This window comes from Aplidium turbinatum, chromosome 13 (assembly GCF_918807975.1).
Source record: "Aplidium turbinatum chromosome 13, kaAplTurb1.1, whole genome shotgun sequence".
NCBI lineage: Eukaryota > Metazoa > Chordata > Ascidiacea > Aplousobranchia > Polyclinidae > Aplidium > Aplidium turbinatum.
The window spans coordinates 7,924,501-7,940,546 of record NC_137484.1 but is presented as its reverse complement, the minus strand read 5'-3'; the positions used below and the strand labels follow the sequence as shown (position 1 = coordinate 7,940,546).

The following is a 16,046-nucleotide window of genomic DNA, read 5'->3' as shown; positions in this document are numbered from 1 at the left end:
AGAATTGCTACAACGAAAGAAGATTATTGACATCTGATCAACAAAGCAAAGTTGATGTTAGACTGAGGTCGTATTTAAGCAATGCTGAAGAATAATCATTAAGTGTTACATGCCGGCAGTAATTTTTATTCTTGGGTAACATGCCCGATTTTTCGTTCTACATGATGTTACTTATTTGTTTTGCTTTCACTGGTCATGATTGGGGATCCCTGTTCCTGGAGCTGCGTTTGAGTACCTCTAGCCCGCAAGTATTGTACATACTGTTGAATTTATGATTTTCTTCGCGTTCACATGGTGTATGACTCTTGATTTGCACAGCCACGTCAATGTCAACTGTTTTGTTGGTAGCTTATGCTGAAACGTTTACATGTGAGAGATACTGTGCGATAGGAGATGACGGTATTCCAAGCCAATCGTGAAAGGAAGTCCATTATTGTGTAAAATTCGATGCACACTTGTACCCTATGCCATAGCACATGTTTGTTGCTCTCTATAACTTGTAATCACTGTAGTTACTGGTTCCAAGGGTTTTGGTTCTGTACAACAAAACATCAAAAATATGAAAAAAACAGTTTTTTGCAATTAACTTTTTTTCGTTGCAGATAGGGTAGCAAAATGTATTAAACGCAGATAGGAAGTTGGCCATTCCGAACAAGTTGACACCTTACACGTCTTCCTATCACTTTCCGTTCCGAGATATCGCATATTTTTTGCAAATTTTCCCACGCTTCAAATTTTCAAACTTTGGGGGGGTCGCGCACTCTTTAAAAATCGTCCGATCGAAAAAATATTTTGGATCGGCTGTTTGTGGCCAAAATCCGATCTGATTAGACCCCAAGCATTTTTGATTTCAAAAATCGTGAAAAAATGAAACATCCTAACGTGTATAGAATATAAACAAACCGAAGTTAAAAGATAGTCACCAAATCCATGACAACCCAACAATCAAGTCAGCCCTCTTTTACATTCAGACGTGTGAAATATTGATTTATTGGCTGGGAAAGTTTCAACAGAAAGTGAACCTATTTGTCTCAATCGGATTTAAAAAAAAGTATTTTATTCGTATAACCACATTTTAAAATAACAAACTGGGGTTGAGTTTAGGTTTTTCGTTGCTGGTGTGATACACATATATTCAAAAAAGGACGCACATAATAAGTAACAAATAGAAACGAGAAGACGGATTGGAACAAAGAATGACACAACGAAACCACACATTCAGTTGAAGTTTGTTGTTTTCGAATCGTTGCTAGACATTAAAACGACGCAAAAGTGACAATATCGGCTAACTACACTCTGATGCGCACAGCTTGTAGCAGAAAGGGTTAACTTACCGGTATTTCTTACAATAAAAGGGCAATAGGTGGGTACCTGGATTGTTTAATTGTTAAAACTCGGGCTGTTCAAAAAAAAATCCTTCACAAAGAATTTTGCGTAGAATCGAAATTACCTACAAAAATGCAATGCAAAAATGCCTCTTTATGTTGGTTCGAGATGTTAACGTAGACAAAAAATCAGTCGTTTTTAACATTGATTCAATATCAGACATTGATATTGAATCAGATTCAATATCAGACATTGAATCAATGTCAAAAACGACTGATTTTTTGTCTGGGAATATTGCCTTGAGAAAACTGCTGCAGTGCTGCCAAACTGTAATCTGGAAAATGAGCATGCTAAAATAGAGTTGGAAACGTTCAAAAAGGTAATATCGCACATGACTCAAACACACAACACATGGTCGAAACAAGTTTATCCGAAATCTAACCCGCAGACAATATATTGAAGATATTGATTGCAGGAAAATGTCGAAGAATACCACATTTCGCATTAATTGAGACGTTGTAAATCAAAAAGTAACAGTTTTGCCAAGAAACATAAGTTAGCCTGGTCCTGTTGTTTGAAAGCATGGATTCAAATCTAAAAAGGTAAAGGTGGTCCCATACTTGATTCAAGTGTCGGGTTTGAGAATATAAGGTTCTCATTGTACTAAACCTTTGGCACTAAGGAGAGTAGGGTGACCAGTTCCTTTCTCTCGGCCGCCTTTCCTGCAGCAATTATGCCCACCCAATTTATTAGACCCTAGATAGAGGTGAGCGGTGTTTTCAACAACCAGCTGAAGCCGGGAGTCGAACCATGTTTGCATAATTGGAAAGCCAACGCCTTATCCGTTACGCCATCACACCGCGGTTTAAATCTAGCAACTCAAAAAAGCAAACGTTGGTTTTTAAATGTTAGATAGGCGGTAAAAATGTCCCCTTCATTTGCTCGTTGTAACAAAGGAGCTTACGCCGTCGCAAAACATAAACTGGAACAAAACCATAGACTTCAGAAAGGGTTGCCATTTCAACACACAAAACTACGCAACAAAAGGTTGTTTTTTTTACACTGATTCGACGTTTATAAACCTATCAATGTAAAAAGAAGGCTTTTGTTTTGGCGGGACCTTTTTACTTATCCTTTTCTCAAATGATGGGACGTGATTGTGAAGTCAAATTGGCGTGGAGAGTTCTAACTTAAATCAGACAGTGTGGAAATCATGCACTTCTACCCAGTAGCCTTTTTTACATTGATTCAACGTCTGCAAACATCGAACTAATGTAAAAAAAGATTTTCTGGGTAGGAAACAACGAAGAGAAAATAAGACAAACAATGAATCCAGGTCGCAGTCATTGCAAACCTTTAAGATCGACAGTGAAGTTATAAGTTACTTGTCTACTATTGAAAGTAGCTTCCACAAAAATTAACTTCACAACAGAACAACAGTTTGTTCCAACAAAAGCTAACAAGACAATGCGAAGAACTACGCTATCTGCAGTTCGACTATTTTCACATTTTGTGGTAACAAACGAATAAAAAGGCTTCACTGCAATACGTCGTTACATAACGTTGATATTACGCTGCGTTGCGTCTAATTTACGTTTTCATTGTCCAGCCAACAAAACTATGGCAATTCCCACAGTCAAAATTTAATAGGTACCAAAAGCTTGCAAATTAGCGGTTTTATTGATTTAACAAAAAGAGCAGAAATGCTTTTCCTGTGTGGGAATTGGTAGTGAAGAGTTTGAACGTAAATCTCGTGGCAAGGCAGAATACTTACAAGGGAAGATAAATAGCTGTACACTCTAGAGTCTAAACATAACCTTTTCTACGTAAAACTCCGTTGAAACGACGCAACTGGATATCTAACGTAGCCTCGGTATTCAATCAGGGGCTCCGGGAGGGGGGTGCGGTGCAACTACTCTCCCAGAATAACTCTCTTAAGAAAAAGCGAGTATTTTTTCGTATTTTTAACTTTTGATATGGCCCAATTTTACTACTTAAAAGAAATCATAGCCTACCAAATTAGCAAAAAAAATATTTTAATGCGTTAAGAGTTTTCCATTTTGCTATAAATTGTCGAAGTCTAAATTCCGTTACTGTCTACACTTATGTTACGTACAATATCAATGGTGACAACATGAATAAAGGTCTACTCTACACCTGCTTCCTTGTTAAAGTGTGGCATTGCAGATATTGATTTTAAAACGCAAGAAATACAGAATACTTCTTCGCTAAGCTACATCATACAAACCTATCCGACAAGACAGGATAGCATTTTCTACGTCAACGTAAGGGTAGAATTTGGTTATGTGCCACCTCAAAAAGCTAAGAACGGCAATAGCCCGAAGTCACGACACTGCTAGCGTTACTAACAATCAAACCTATTTTGTGTGAATTTACAAGAGGTGCCTCAGCAGCCTCATGTGTTATTATAAAAGGCGAAAAAGTTCGGGGAAAAAGTCTAAAAGTTCACTACCATGTGAAAATTATGAAAAGTGTAAATTAAAGTTTGTCCATGCAAAATCATGAATTGTTCAAGTTTCCCGATCAGTTCAACTATCTCCCGGAGGCCTGTGTTCATCAGCGTACGTAACATCTCACCAGCAAGATCTGTCCTTTTTCATTGATTTAACATCTGCAGACGTTGAATCAATGTAAAAAATGACAGATTCTTCTGTGTGGGTATAAGTTACTGCATCACGCAACTAAAATCTCTGCTCCGACTGAAGTTGCAATCTCACGGAGAAACTGACAATCTCTTTAAGTAGTGACAAACCTACCTCCCAACGTGACGTAAGATGAAAGTAAGTGAGGTGAGTTTCAATTTCAACCATACATTAACACTACGGATGAGCACGAAGGGTAAAATGAAGAATGACATGGACAAAACAAAAACCAGACAAATTCTTTTACGAAAAGCAACTTCTTAGGCTCCTAGCGTAAGATACGACTCAATCCAACAAACTTAAGTCAACTAAAGAACGGAGAAAACATATTCTGGAGCTTATATATGAAATCAGCAAGGAGCTCAGGCTTTCATATAAATTCCACGTTAAGGATCGTTCACTAAACAAAACAATGATAAATAAGTTTTTGTGAAGTAAGCATTAGTCGAGACGCCACAAATATAAGCAACGACAAAAATCTGGAAATTTTTTCTCAAAAAAAGTAGCCTGCAAACACGGAAACTCTTCCCCTGCTGAAAAGCCGGCGTTGCATTTAAGCAAGGTTAAATTTCGTAACAATAACGCCTCGGCACGCAAGACAAGTAATTCGGTTCTGTCGCAATTTTTCAGTGCAAAATAACCTAGTGGTCAGGCGTGTGTGAACTTGAAGACGAAATATCAGGTATAATTTTTTCCTCATCTTTTTTCGGATCCATTGAAAGTTCGAGCTCCACCTGAGTGAGACGTCGAGACAATTCTTCATCATCTTCTTCGTCGTAATGATGTTGTTGAAAAGGAAAAAAGTCATGGATGGAATTGAGCGAATTCATACTTTGCTTGTGAAAATGACGGGTCTCGTACAAAGAGCTGCGGAAGGCATTAACAACCCGAATCTGCGGAAAAATCACGGTATCAGTTATAAATCGATAATAATTGAAGCCAACTGGGCTTCATGGCTCCCGGTAGTAGATCGCGATATAGTTGATTAGCATGCGACTTTCACGATTTCTTTTCAGAGTGCTTTTAAAATGATGCTTTCTTGGTATATCCTATAGCTATATTGATGGACAGCAACAAAATGCCCATTTTTTTTTTTTTATAGAAGTTATCGATACATCACACAGGTAAGGTTTTTTTAGAGCATTATAACTCGTCGACATGCTCGCTTGCCAATAAAATTAACCAAACTAACACTGTTGAAGCTTTTTATTGTTTAAGTTTTTTAGATTTAGCCTTTTTATCGAAAAGACTTAATCCAGTAAAAAAAAATAGTTGTTTCGCTATGATTTGGTGTGCGGCCATGAATGCATTGCCCAGTGGTGAGAAAAACTACAAGAACAAATAGCGATTGTTTTCTTGAGTCAAAGCATAGACAAGGCTGGTAACTCAACGATAGACGTTGTGGTTCCCCTGCACATTTTTAAAGGTGTTGTATCAGCAGAAGTGTGATGACATTAATAACACAGCGCCTCACAAAACTCAGTACGGGGCAACCCACTCTCACAGTACAAGAAACAACCAACTGAATTTCTCAAACATACATACATTCAAAGACAGAGCACAGAGCATTTTGATAAAAAGAATAAGAAAAAGAGACTTAAATAGCGAAACACACGCAGTCATTCAGTCAGAAAATTAGCCTTTTTCACATTGATCCGACGTTTGAAAATGTTTAATCAATGTAAAAAAAACATTTCTTGACTGATAGTGAGCAAACTCTGCTACCTTTACCTATGAAGGGAATCTCTTCTTTACATGTAACTGGTGAGTTGGTTCGAGAACGTTCTGGACTCGGTACTGGGGTGAGATAGGGATCAAAATTAGTTGTGGGCATGCTCAGATGCCAACCTGGTGACGTAGGCTGCATCTGATGATCGGCATATTGCTGAGTATGAAGAAGAGAAGAAAGATTTTGAAGTAAAAGAAAACGAAGATTAAAAAGAAGGAAAAAGTTTGTTTTTTCACCATTTTTCAAAATTTCAACATAGTTCACGCTAAAGTCCAAACCTCTGTATTTTTAAGTTGCTTTGATATTACCGAAGACGAACAAATAGGTGAAGAAAATTCGTGCGGAAAAAAATTAACGAAAGACAAATTTGCGATGACGATGCTCGTCCACGCTCTCAATTCAGTGCAATTTCTCGAAAAGAAGTAAAAAATGGTGAAACATAACAAACAGGCAACTAACAAATGTATGAAATCCAAGCCATCACGTCATGAGCACACAGCAAACCGCCTTCCAAAGCACTTGAGTTAGCAGTTGTTTTAGCAACCACGACGGAAGTGTGACATGTCAATTAGTATCCAATAAAAACTCATTACGTCACGAGCACGAAAACAACTTGTTAAAGGGCACACAAACTCGAACAGCACAAGATAAAACCACTCAAAATAGCAACAAGATGCCGATTTTAATTACGTCGGAGTGATAAGCCGACGAGGATGGTTGCATATGAGAGTTTGGATGCTTGAAAGCCTCAATCACGCTGATCTGTGTCCAGGAGGAGAGAGCCGGAGCAAGAGACCATGAAGATAAAAAGAAGGATGATCAGTAGTGAACAAGGAATAAATTTGGCACTGCTGAATAGAATAAGAACTACGAAGAGCATTTACATTAAATATATTTGCACGTGTGGTAAGTTTTAAAATGTATGCAGTTTTCACGTTTCGTTAATAACATAAATTGACTACTTCAGAGAGTTTCAGCTCCGGTAAGTCATATGATCAGCAAACAATACAAATGAGAGAAACTATGAAAAGAACGAAAAGATCTAAAACATCTCAAAGTTTAATTTTTTTGCCATGTCTATATTTTTTATCATTAATGGGTGAACTAAATGGTAGCATATACTGTATTGGTTATACTTCCACTAGAAAAAAGGGAAGAGAAATAAGAAAAACCACTTGCCTGAAGCCTAAATATTACGTTGGAGAATGACAAAAAGCAAATTTAACTTTAGATCTCAAGCAGTTATTGAACTTATTTTACTGACATCCCTTTATGCTTAAGCCTGTACTGTACAACTTGTCTGTAAACAAGCATAAAAATCACTTCAGACAGGAAGCAACAAGCTAATTTCTCATTGTCTGGTCAATGAAAAAGACCGCTTTGCTGCAAGGGCGAAAAACCTTAATTCTTTGTATATTCTTTACAAATAATGGAACCGTGAATAACCACGACTACGATAAGCAACAAATGCTTGAACTTGATAAATCTTCCTTCACTGTTACTGCAGCTTTTACAACAGCCAAGCATTGAAACCAGTCTTTTGGGTTGACGTATCTCGATAGATTAATGCTGTAACTGTGCGTGCACCTTTCACATGTTTGTCTCAGCCTATCCCAGTCAAACGTCAGCAAACGTTGAATCAATGTAAAAAACGACTAATTTGGGAGCTTTCTTCTCTCTATAGTTGGTAACCACAACCAGTTACGCTAAAAGTTGCTTTAAAGATTGTATTTGATGAACCCAGTCATTGCGCTCGACATACAAATCCAGCTGGCAAAGTCGCTATTGTTACATTGTTTCAACGCCTAGCGACGTAAGAGCAAGTAACTGAAACTCTCCTTCTGACCTGACCAACACAACGTCATTTAGTCATACCTGAAACACATAAATAAACTCATAGGATAACTCAGTTGTCAAGCATCGTATCTTCTGTTAGAGCGACCATGTTTTCGATTGGTGAAGTTTGAAAAGGATGGTGGATAGAGTGGCGCATGAGTGCAGAAGCAATGGCTCGCTTCTCCTCATCACTTGCGTCCATCAAGGAGCGGCGGTGGACGTTTGCATCTTCTTTGGATTGTATCTGTGTTGATGGATAGAATTGTAAGAAGCGGCCTTCGCTGCTGGTTGCAATATGCCTGGCACTGTTGTAAAAGGCTTAGACTCAAAGCTTCCCAGACAGCAAATCAGCCTTTTTCAACGTCTGCAGACGATGAAACAATGTAAAGATCGGCTGATTTGCTGTCAGGGCTATGGCAGTGCACTGTTTCAATGGCTGTCAACCTTATAAAGGATCAGCACTGGTCGAACCAACTCGTCTTATCATTACACCTGCAACCGATCTGTACAATTAGTGCTTGTAAATCATCTGGCTTTGTCTTACAAACTTCTACCTCACACTTGAATATTTGGTTGTGCTAAAGGACTAACAAAGTAGTATCTACGCAGTGGCTGAAGACTACTGGCCTAAGCTAGTAACAGGAGACCTGAAAACACAAAATGTCTTTGAAGGGTAACTGTGGACAAACTACATGTTTCTATACATGTATGTATACTAACCCAAAATTAAGTTACATACATAGCCGACCAGCTTCGATAAGACGACTTTTCCACAAAAGTAGCGGCACCATTGCTTGGCGTTGAGGCGGATTCTACCACATCGACTACAAACGATCTTTCTTCCTTACCTGCTGTTGGATCCTGTTGAGTCCGCGGAACCAAAGGATCTGGCCGCGACGAAGAGTCTGATCCCCAAGATCTGGAACTTCATCTTCCGCCTCTCCGACAACATTGGCGGTTGTCTCTGGAGTTTTTCCGATCTGATGAATGAAGTTGAATTATTGAACTTAGTCGAAATAGACAAACCGTCATTTTTCAAAAAAACGTCTGTTGGTAGCCAATATGCGGAATGGCCTGTTTCGGTGAGTCCGATCCCTATTCGGTGATTTTTTCAATTTTTTGTTTTAAATTATCGGGTACCGTAGCCTAATTAAGTAATTACCATTGCCGTTTTAGGGTTAGAGGTTAGGAACTCACCGATTGGGACTCACCGAATAGTAGCAGAATGAACACCCTCTTCTACTTTAAACTTGTTTGGGTAAAAGCTCTTTTGGGTAAAAGCGATAAACATTAGCAAGTTAAAATTTTAAAATCTCAGACAGTACAAAAATGCACCGAACAACCGTGTATCAATAACACACATTTGACAGCAAAAATCAAACTGTTTTTTAGTCGTACAACATTGAGAGTCGAACTTTAGTTAAAAAGAAATCGCGGAGCCACTTACTGCAAGGAATTTAGGCAATTGTTTGTTGGGTATACTAGACACAACTTGTCCCCAGACGAGCTCAAACATCCCAAGAAATATGCACCAGAGCCACTGGTCGATTGTGAGGTGGGTGGTGGTGAAGGCTGTCCCTCCGAACTCGACAATGAGCACCTTGTTGAAACACAACCTCTCAGTAAGATTAGATCAGACGATAACTTGTTAACAGGGGGAGTAATCGTGATGTTCTGCTATCTGACACTAATGGGTCACACATGGGTCACATAATTTCTTCCAGGAATTCAGGGCACTTTACTTTTTTTAAATGTAATTCACTAAAACTTTAAAACGACATTACTTGATATAACATATCATCAGGTCGGCTGAGTTTATATTTATTGGAGTTTTCTAAATTTAAACAATTTCTCCATTTAAAAACACGCTGCAAGGCTAGGTCATCATATTTTGCTCGGCAAGAAACCGTGGTGTTTCTATGAAGTGTTGAAGACGATACAAACAAAGTAGCGCAGTATCAAAGAAAAGCTGAAATGGCGGCAAAACTAATCATCCAAGCAAGGCAACAAGCGGCAGTTATAATTGATACATAAAATATGAAAGTCAATAGTTTAAGCTGCAAATTTTCTCACAGCTAGATAATAAATACAGCTCATCCTAGTCTGAAGACCGTGTCTGACTCTAACCTGCAAAACGAGAGTGCCAAACAAAATGCCGCAGAAGATAGGATTCGTGAAGACACCACTGAAGACGTCCCTTTCTCCGTGGATCTTTCGTGCATTAATCTCGTTGAAGATTTGCATCAAAACGAAAGTGTTGAACAAGATCGTGAAGTGCTGCGTGGGTGCAGAATGAAGGGAGAGCTGTCGCCCGTCGTCAATGTCGAAAAGTTTCTCTCCTGAAAGCAGCAAATAGATGGGACAGGTGTCGTCATTTCGACAAAACCTACCAAGTCGCTAATTGTTGGAAACAAACCGCAGACCATCTTAGTTTATCCTACAGAGCAGAACGCCTGCGTGTCTTGCAGGATACCTAAGATTGGATGCTCTCTAGTAGCCCTTCGGTGTAGTGCGGAAAACGTCACCAAAAAAGAGAAGGCGTTTTCTTTGCAAATCGTTGTAGGGTTGCTTTAACGAACATTCTGGAAAGCCTAAGCGGGATGTAAAATGGTACAAAGATAAAAGAGTTATTGCTATTTAGTCAGTTCATTGTTTTTCCAGATTACAATAACTGCATCTAATCGTCTTGTGACAGCTGATAATCACATTTCCCGATCATAAAAACAAGAATAAATTGTCAATAGGCAAAAGAATTGAATGATCAGAAATACCATAAAATACAAACGTTAAGTGCACAACTGCACATTGTACATTTCACATCGAAAGTTTAAAAAACAGATTGTTTTGAGTTTGGTGAATTAAAAATCGCAGCTAGCATTCTTATTGCTTGAAAATCTGTAAGTCCGAAAAAATTAACATTGACAAGCTATTTTCTTCGCGTGTCAACAGAAGTGCTTAACATTTGCTCAGAAACTCGTACCCCAAACACCCACTCACCAGCAAACAACAGAATAAAGATGACTATGAGCTGGTACACAGCGTGGCCCAAGATGTTCTTCATCATGGTCTTTGATATGAGAGCCTTGTTTCGACCATAGGGCTTGCGCAGTAGAAGAGCATCGGTGGGCTGCTCTGTGGCCAGGGCAAGTGAGGCGAGGGTGTCCATGATTAGGTTAACCCACAACAATTGGACCGCTTTTAAAGGGCTGTCCTGAAAAAGGAGGTTTAAACGTTAATTTACGTTGAATAAGCACTGAAAAAACGTTAACGGTGTAACGCAACGCTTCAATCCGTACGTTATATAAAAGAATGACCAATAATAATCTCAGTCACTAAAGGGTTATACTTGTTGCACACGTAGTACATTACAAACTTCACACTGAAAACCTGAGTACCCAGGTATGTGTCGGTGGTTTAAAATCGCTGCAAGCACGCAAAGCTGCCAAAGCTAAGCTGCGTTAGAGGTATCCGCGCAACTGATTAATTAAATACAGTGTTGAAAGGTTTTAACTTTGTCAGGAATAACACCAAATTTCATATTGCAAAAAACCATAAATCTCAATAACATAAATCTCCGAAAAAAGAGATAAGCGTGGTTCTTGTACTATTATAGTAGGTTCCATAATCCATATAGCAACCGATTTAATGACACACGTTGGGGCTTATGGTCATTGTCATTAATTCAAAACCTGGGGCAGGTAGTTTTGCTTGGCGAGCCGTATGTTGCCGACCCCACGTTTCATGATAACTGGCCGTATGTGCTTCTCACTGATGTTAACTTATTAGTGAATGCGTATGAACTCTGATATGAAGCGTATAACAAGTCACAAAAAGATGACGCAATCCCACTATTCTCTATTCTATCTTTTACTCAACGATTCTCCACAATGCCGAAATATGATTACCACCCAGATAGCAAAATCCGTCATTTTTGAAGAATTTTGCTAAATGGGCAGACAAAATGTCGATGTTAAATAAACGTTAATAGGCGCTTTATACTGATAGACAAAAAACATTTGATTGCCAGGATTAAAGGTCACTTTTGTCCACCGCCGCAAGAATCAGAAGCAAACTTGGAGATTCCCAAAGGATCTAATAGATTTTATTAAACGCGTATGTTAAGCTGGAGCAGCTGAAAGGCTTAAAATTATCTCGGTTACAGCCGCAACACCCTGACCCGATGGATCTTAACGTTAAACAAGCGTTGGCAAACGTTGAACAATGGCGTAAAAACTGATCAGAATAGCTGCGTTGATGCGTGGATCAAGTTCAATAGAGTCAACTTTGTATGGCTGTCCAGAGTTTGACACGGTCACAAAGAAATTTGTTATTTTTATTATACTAAGCCTCAGTAGATCATTTGTCTCAGCTTGAAATGTCATCGACACGCGCAATGTGACAACTGACATGAACAACTGCATTTAAAAGTTCTCGACTCTATACTGCAACCGACAGCAATATTGAGGCGACTAAAATCTCTAGAAATTCTAACCAAAAGTACAGAAGACTAGAAATGCAAACTATGAACAAAAATAAATTTTCATTTAGTCTTTGAGCAGATAAGTCATGAAATTGCTAGTGACTCTGAAGCAGTTTACTTTATGTCTATCGCTGATGTTGATGATAATCAAGCTCATCACTTCAAAGCAAGTCAGTCATACATCAGATATGACTGCATCAATTCATTACTGGGTTGAACCAATAAACTTTATTCGAAGTTTTTACCAATTTTTGCAACCAGCTTCTCATACGTACAGTAGAATCCTTTCTCCACAGCATTCAAAACGTAAGAAACATCTCTATTTTCTACGTACAAATTACACAATGCATGAGCAATTGTACATTCATCGGACAGGGCTATCATCGTTATAACGATTTCTGATTCTATTGGTAAACACCCAAGAGCTTTACAAGCACGTTTGACCTCAACATATGTAGGTTTGATGGATTTAAGAACTCCATACAAATTTTCAAGGTTTTTGACATTCCTCTTGCAAATGCTTCAAGATCTCGGAGTTAGGATTACCATAGCAACCCAAATCCTTGGTGGTTTTTGCCTCCAATCGCCAAGTTATGACCAAAACAACAGACGTTGAATCAATGTAAACATACGGTTGATTTACTGTCTGGGAACCTACCTTTATGGCACACGCTCCAACAAAAGCTACAATAACAGCAACGACATTGACTGTGAGTTGAAACTGCAGGAACTTGGATATGCTATCGTAGACGTTGCGACCCCACATCACTGCTTTCACGATCGAGGTGAAATTGTCATCGGTCAGAATGATATCCGACGCTTCCTTTGCGACGTCAGTACCAGCGATGCCCTGGTTGCAAATGAAATATAACAATGAAAGCGAAATGGGCGTCGTTTTTATATCAATCATCGTGAAAATTATTGGCTGACATGATTTTTTCAAATTTCTGCACAAAATCGATTTCTCGCATTTTCTTATCATAACGTTTTGTCAATATATTCACTTGTTTAAAACAAAAAAGCATTAACTAAAGTCCTTTTTAACACGTTATGAGCCGGTGCAAAGTTCATGAAACTGACTTGTGTATGCTGAGGAATAAATTTTTTAACTTTATCAGGCACAAAACAGGAAATCACTTCAGAAAAGTTGCGATTACATTGCAGAAAATACTTTCCCGTTTCCAAGAATAAACAATTAAACATACCTCAACCAATGGGAAAATACAAACAATTTCGATAGAGACTTATTTCATTGACAAAACCAGCGTCCGTAGTGAGAAACAAACAATATCAGTTCGTTTTAAAGTATTTAAGGTTTTTCGTTGAAAGCAAGCTAGTAGCCAGGGCGTAAAAAAATCGTCAAGTTGGCAATTGACCCTTCTAATGTTGTCAAAAAAGCAGAGCAGCTGCGCATCCCGTAACGTTATGTCCCTACCTACCATAGCAAACCCAACGTCAGCTTTCTTGAGCGCAGGTCCATCATTAGTCCCATCCCCAGTGACTGCCACCACCTCCCTGTGAATACTGACAGTGCTGTCGATGATGCCTTTGACCAGTGTATGCTTGTCGGTCGGAGAGGACCGGGCCAAAACCCGAAGACGAGGCCAGACCGCGTCCAACTTGCTCTGTTCAATCTGAACATATGAGTAACGTTAAAGCGATGATAAATGCGGTAATTTTATTGTAAAATTGCAATTTTTTTTGTCAGATAATAAATCAATGAGCAATGAGCATTAATGTAGCTGTTGGTTGGATAGAGCACCAGCTAAATCAGGGGTGACGAACCTTTTTGCGATCGCGGGCCACTTTGTCCATTACACATGAGTTATCGGGCCACATTACCTTTTAATCGTAACCTACTATGAATCTTTTAGAAGCGACTCAAAATATTATTCATGAAAAGTAACAAACGGCAGATGAACGACAAACGGAGGCCCCCGTGCAAAAATTTTTTGCGCCGATGGTGCGAAAAACCACCTCTACGTATACAGTAGCATTAATCCAGCACTGCACAGCATTTTGCAGAAGCTTTATTAAAGCATGAAAGAGAAAAAAATAACACAAAATCACATTTTTTCCACGTCGGGGGCCCTTCAAAAGGGGGGACCGGGGCACCTGCACCCTCTTCCCCCCCTAAATCCGGGCCTAGATGAAAGTAATAAAACCCACACAGTTGAAATTATCTTACGAAAAATCGAAACATACAACAGTAAAAAAATAAAAACAAATCAACTTGAGCAAAAAGGATAGAGCAACAGTACTTGCATTGATAATGACGACAGCCGTTTAATTTTCGAAGCCGGTATACAAGTCTAGACCAAGCGCTTGTCAAAATCCCATGACGTCATAAATTGAAATCGACCAAAAATACAAGGTGAAGTTGGTGAATAGTGTTTTCACAACTTTACCTTATAGCTTTCTTATTTTCTAACTTTAAGCCCTAAAAGTTAGTGTTTAGGGCAAGAAAATAGAAAAGGAAAGGTGTACCAGTGAACGCATAAAACAGCTTTGAAATGTCTTTTGTCTTTAATGCATGAGCGATTGTCAAATTGTTTGACGGGCCGCATGCGGCCCGCGGGCCGCAGGTTCGTCACCTCTGAGCTAAATAAAAGCAATCACTGTATTTGAAATACACTACCTCCTCTTTTGGCGGCATATTTTTTGTTGAGGCGGAGATTTTTTTAGCAATACCTATGAAAAGTACTTTAGACAAACGGCAGTTTTATCCATGCCACTAAAACTTGCTATCATGGCAATGATCTCAATTTAAGCTTCCTTGGTATTAAAAGCAGATAAAAAGAAAGCGAAAACAGAACAAGCGATATTGCCATAAGTAGGCTACAATGCGTTGTGTCTATACAAACTCACGCCACGAGAATTCCCAGACAGTACATTCAGTTTGCAAACGTTGAATCAATGTAAAAAATGATTAATTTGCTGCCTGGGTTTGTATTAGAAAAATATATTTGAACTATCCAATTCCCAAGTTAGACATATGACGGAGAAAGAGGTTAAACGGTTGACCTCGTCCAATTTCCGAATTAGAACTCGGCGTGTGACGTTCTATGACGTGCATGACGTTTTCTTTTTGAAACTATGATGTCAGGAAAAGACGAAGATAAACAACGAGTCAATTCCCAGCTAGCAAACCAGTCCTTACGTTAATTCAACGTCAGCGGATGTTGAATCAATGACGAACGCAATAATTGTTTTGAAAGCTGCAACTACAGTATATAAAGAAATCGACGCCTGTTGTAAAATCGTTGAGTATTTGCCGAGTCACTGTTGTGGTTTTCATCTTTTAAACGTCTTTTGAGGTAGAAATAACAGCAAATGATCTGGTTTGATCGATGTTTGCGTGGTGTTGTGCAGGTATTTTTCTGCTGCAGGATAAAAAAAGGTCTGCGATAATTGGCTGCAAATTTATATCATGCAACGGTTGGAAATGCTTTCTCCACTTTAGCAAGTGTCGCGTGAAATATCGATTTGAAGTTCAAAGCCCGCAAAACGTAGTCTATTTAAAGCCGCAGACGATTTCAAATAAAACAGTTCATTAGTTCGCAGCCAGCAAATCGGTTTGCTTAGCATTGATTTAACGACTGCAGCCGTTAAATCAATGTAAAATGAACGAATTTTCCAGTTGGGCTAACGAGTGGGATGTCCCTATCTCTCAGTCAGTAGATGTAAGTCACCCGTCAGTATACACCATCAACACAAAATCGACAGTATATCTTCGGATAATATGTTCACATTGTGGGTTTTGACTGGACAAGACTGAGTTGCCTACTATTCTTCAGTTGTATTTATACGTAGCTCAGTGCAGATGGTAATTTCAGTCATTTACTATTAACACTTCGCGAATATTTGTCTTGTTTAGATGAATTAAGTTATTTTCCTGATGAGGGCAGAAAGTTTTGCCGAAAACGTTCGAATTTATGTAGTTATCTTTTATTTTATGTATTGTTTTTGAAATTTGCGATTCATTCCTATTAAGTTGCTACCAATAATAATT

General features: G+C 38.8%; 1 protein-coding gene across 4 annotated transcripts in view; it reads right to left on the bottom strand.

Moving 5' to 3' along the window:
• Positions 1-1,035: 1,035 nt before the first annotated feature.
• The window catches only part of LOC145781611 (plasma membrane calcium-transporting ATPase 1-like), a 30,824-nt gene continuing 15,813 nt past the window's right edge, over positions 1,036-16,046 (bottom strand). The window contains exons 14-22 of one of the 4 annotated variants that reach the window (XM_082593285.1): positions 13,474-13,668; positions 12,693-12,884; positions 10,552-10,765; positions 9,682-9,893; positions 9,002-9,154; positions 8,403-8,534; positions 6,409-6,480; positions 5,721-5,874; positions 4,730-4,882 (exon numbers count right to left, since the gene is read on the bottom strand). In XM_082593285.1, coding sequence (XP_082449411.1) covers positions 4,869-4,882; positions 5,721-5,874; positions 6,409-6,480; positions 8,403-8,534; positions 9,002-9,154; positions 9,682-9,893; positions 10,552-10,765; positions 12,693-12,884; positions 13,474-13,668 — 1,338 coding nt within the window. In that variant the 3' untranslated portion in view covers positions 4,730-4,868. Of the gene's footprint in view, positions 4,883-5,720; positions 5,875-6,408; positions 6,481-7,593; positions 7,799-8,402; positions 8,535-9,001; positions 9,155-9,681; positions 9,894-10,551; positions 10,766-12,692; positions 12,885-13,473; positions 13,669-16,046 lie in introns of all 4 variants that reach the window. The other 3 variants (XM_082593283.1, XM_082593286.1, XM_082593284.1) reach the window with 3 other exon arrangements.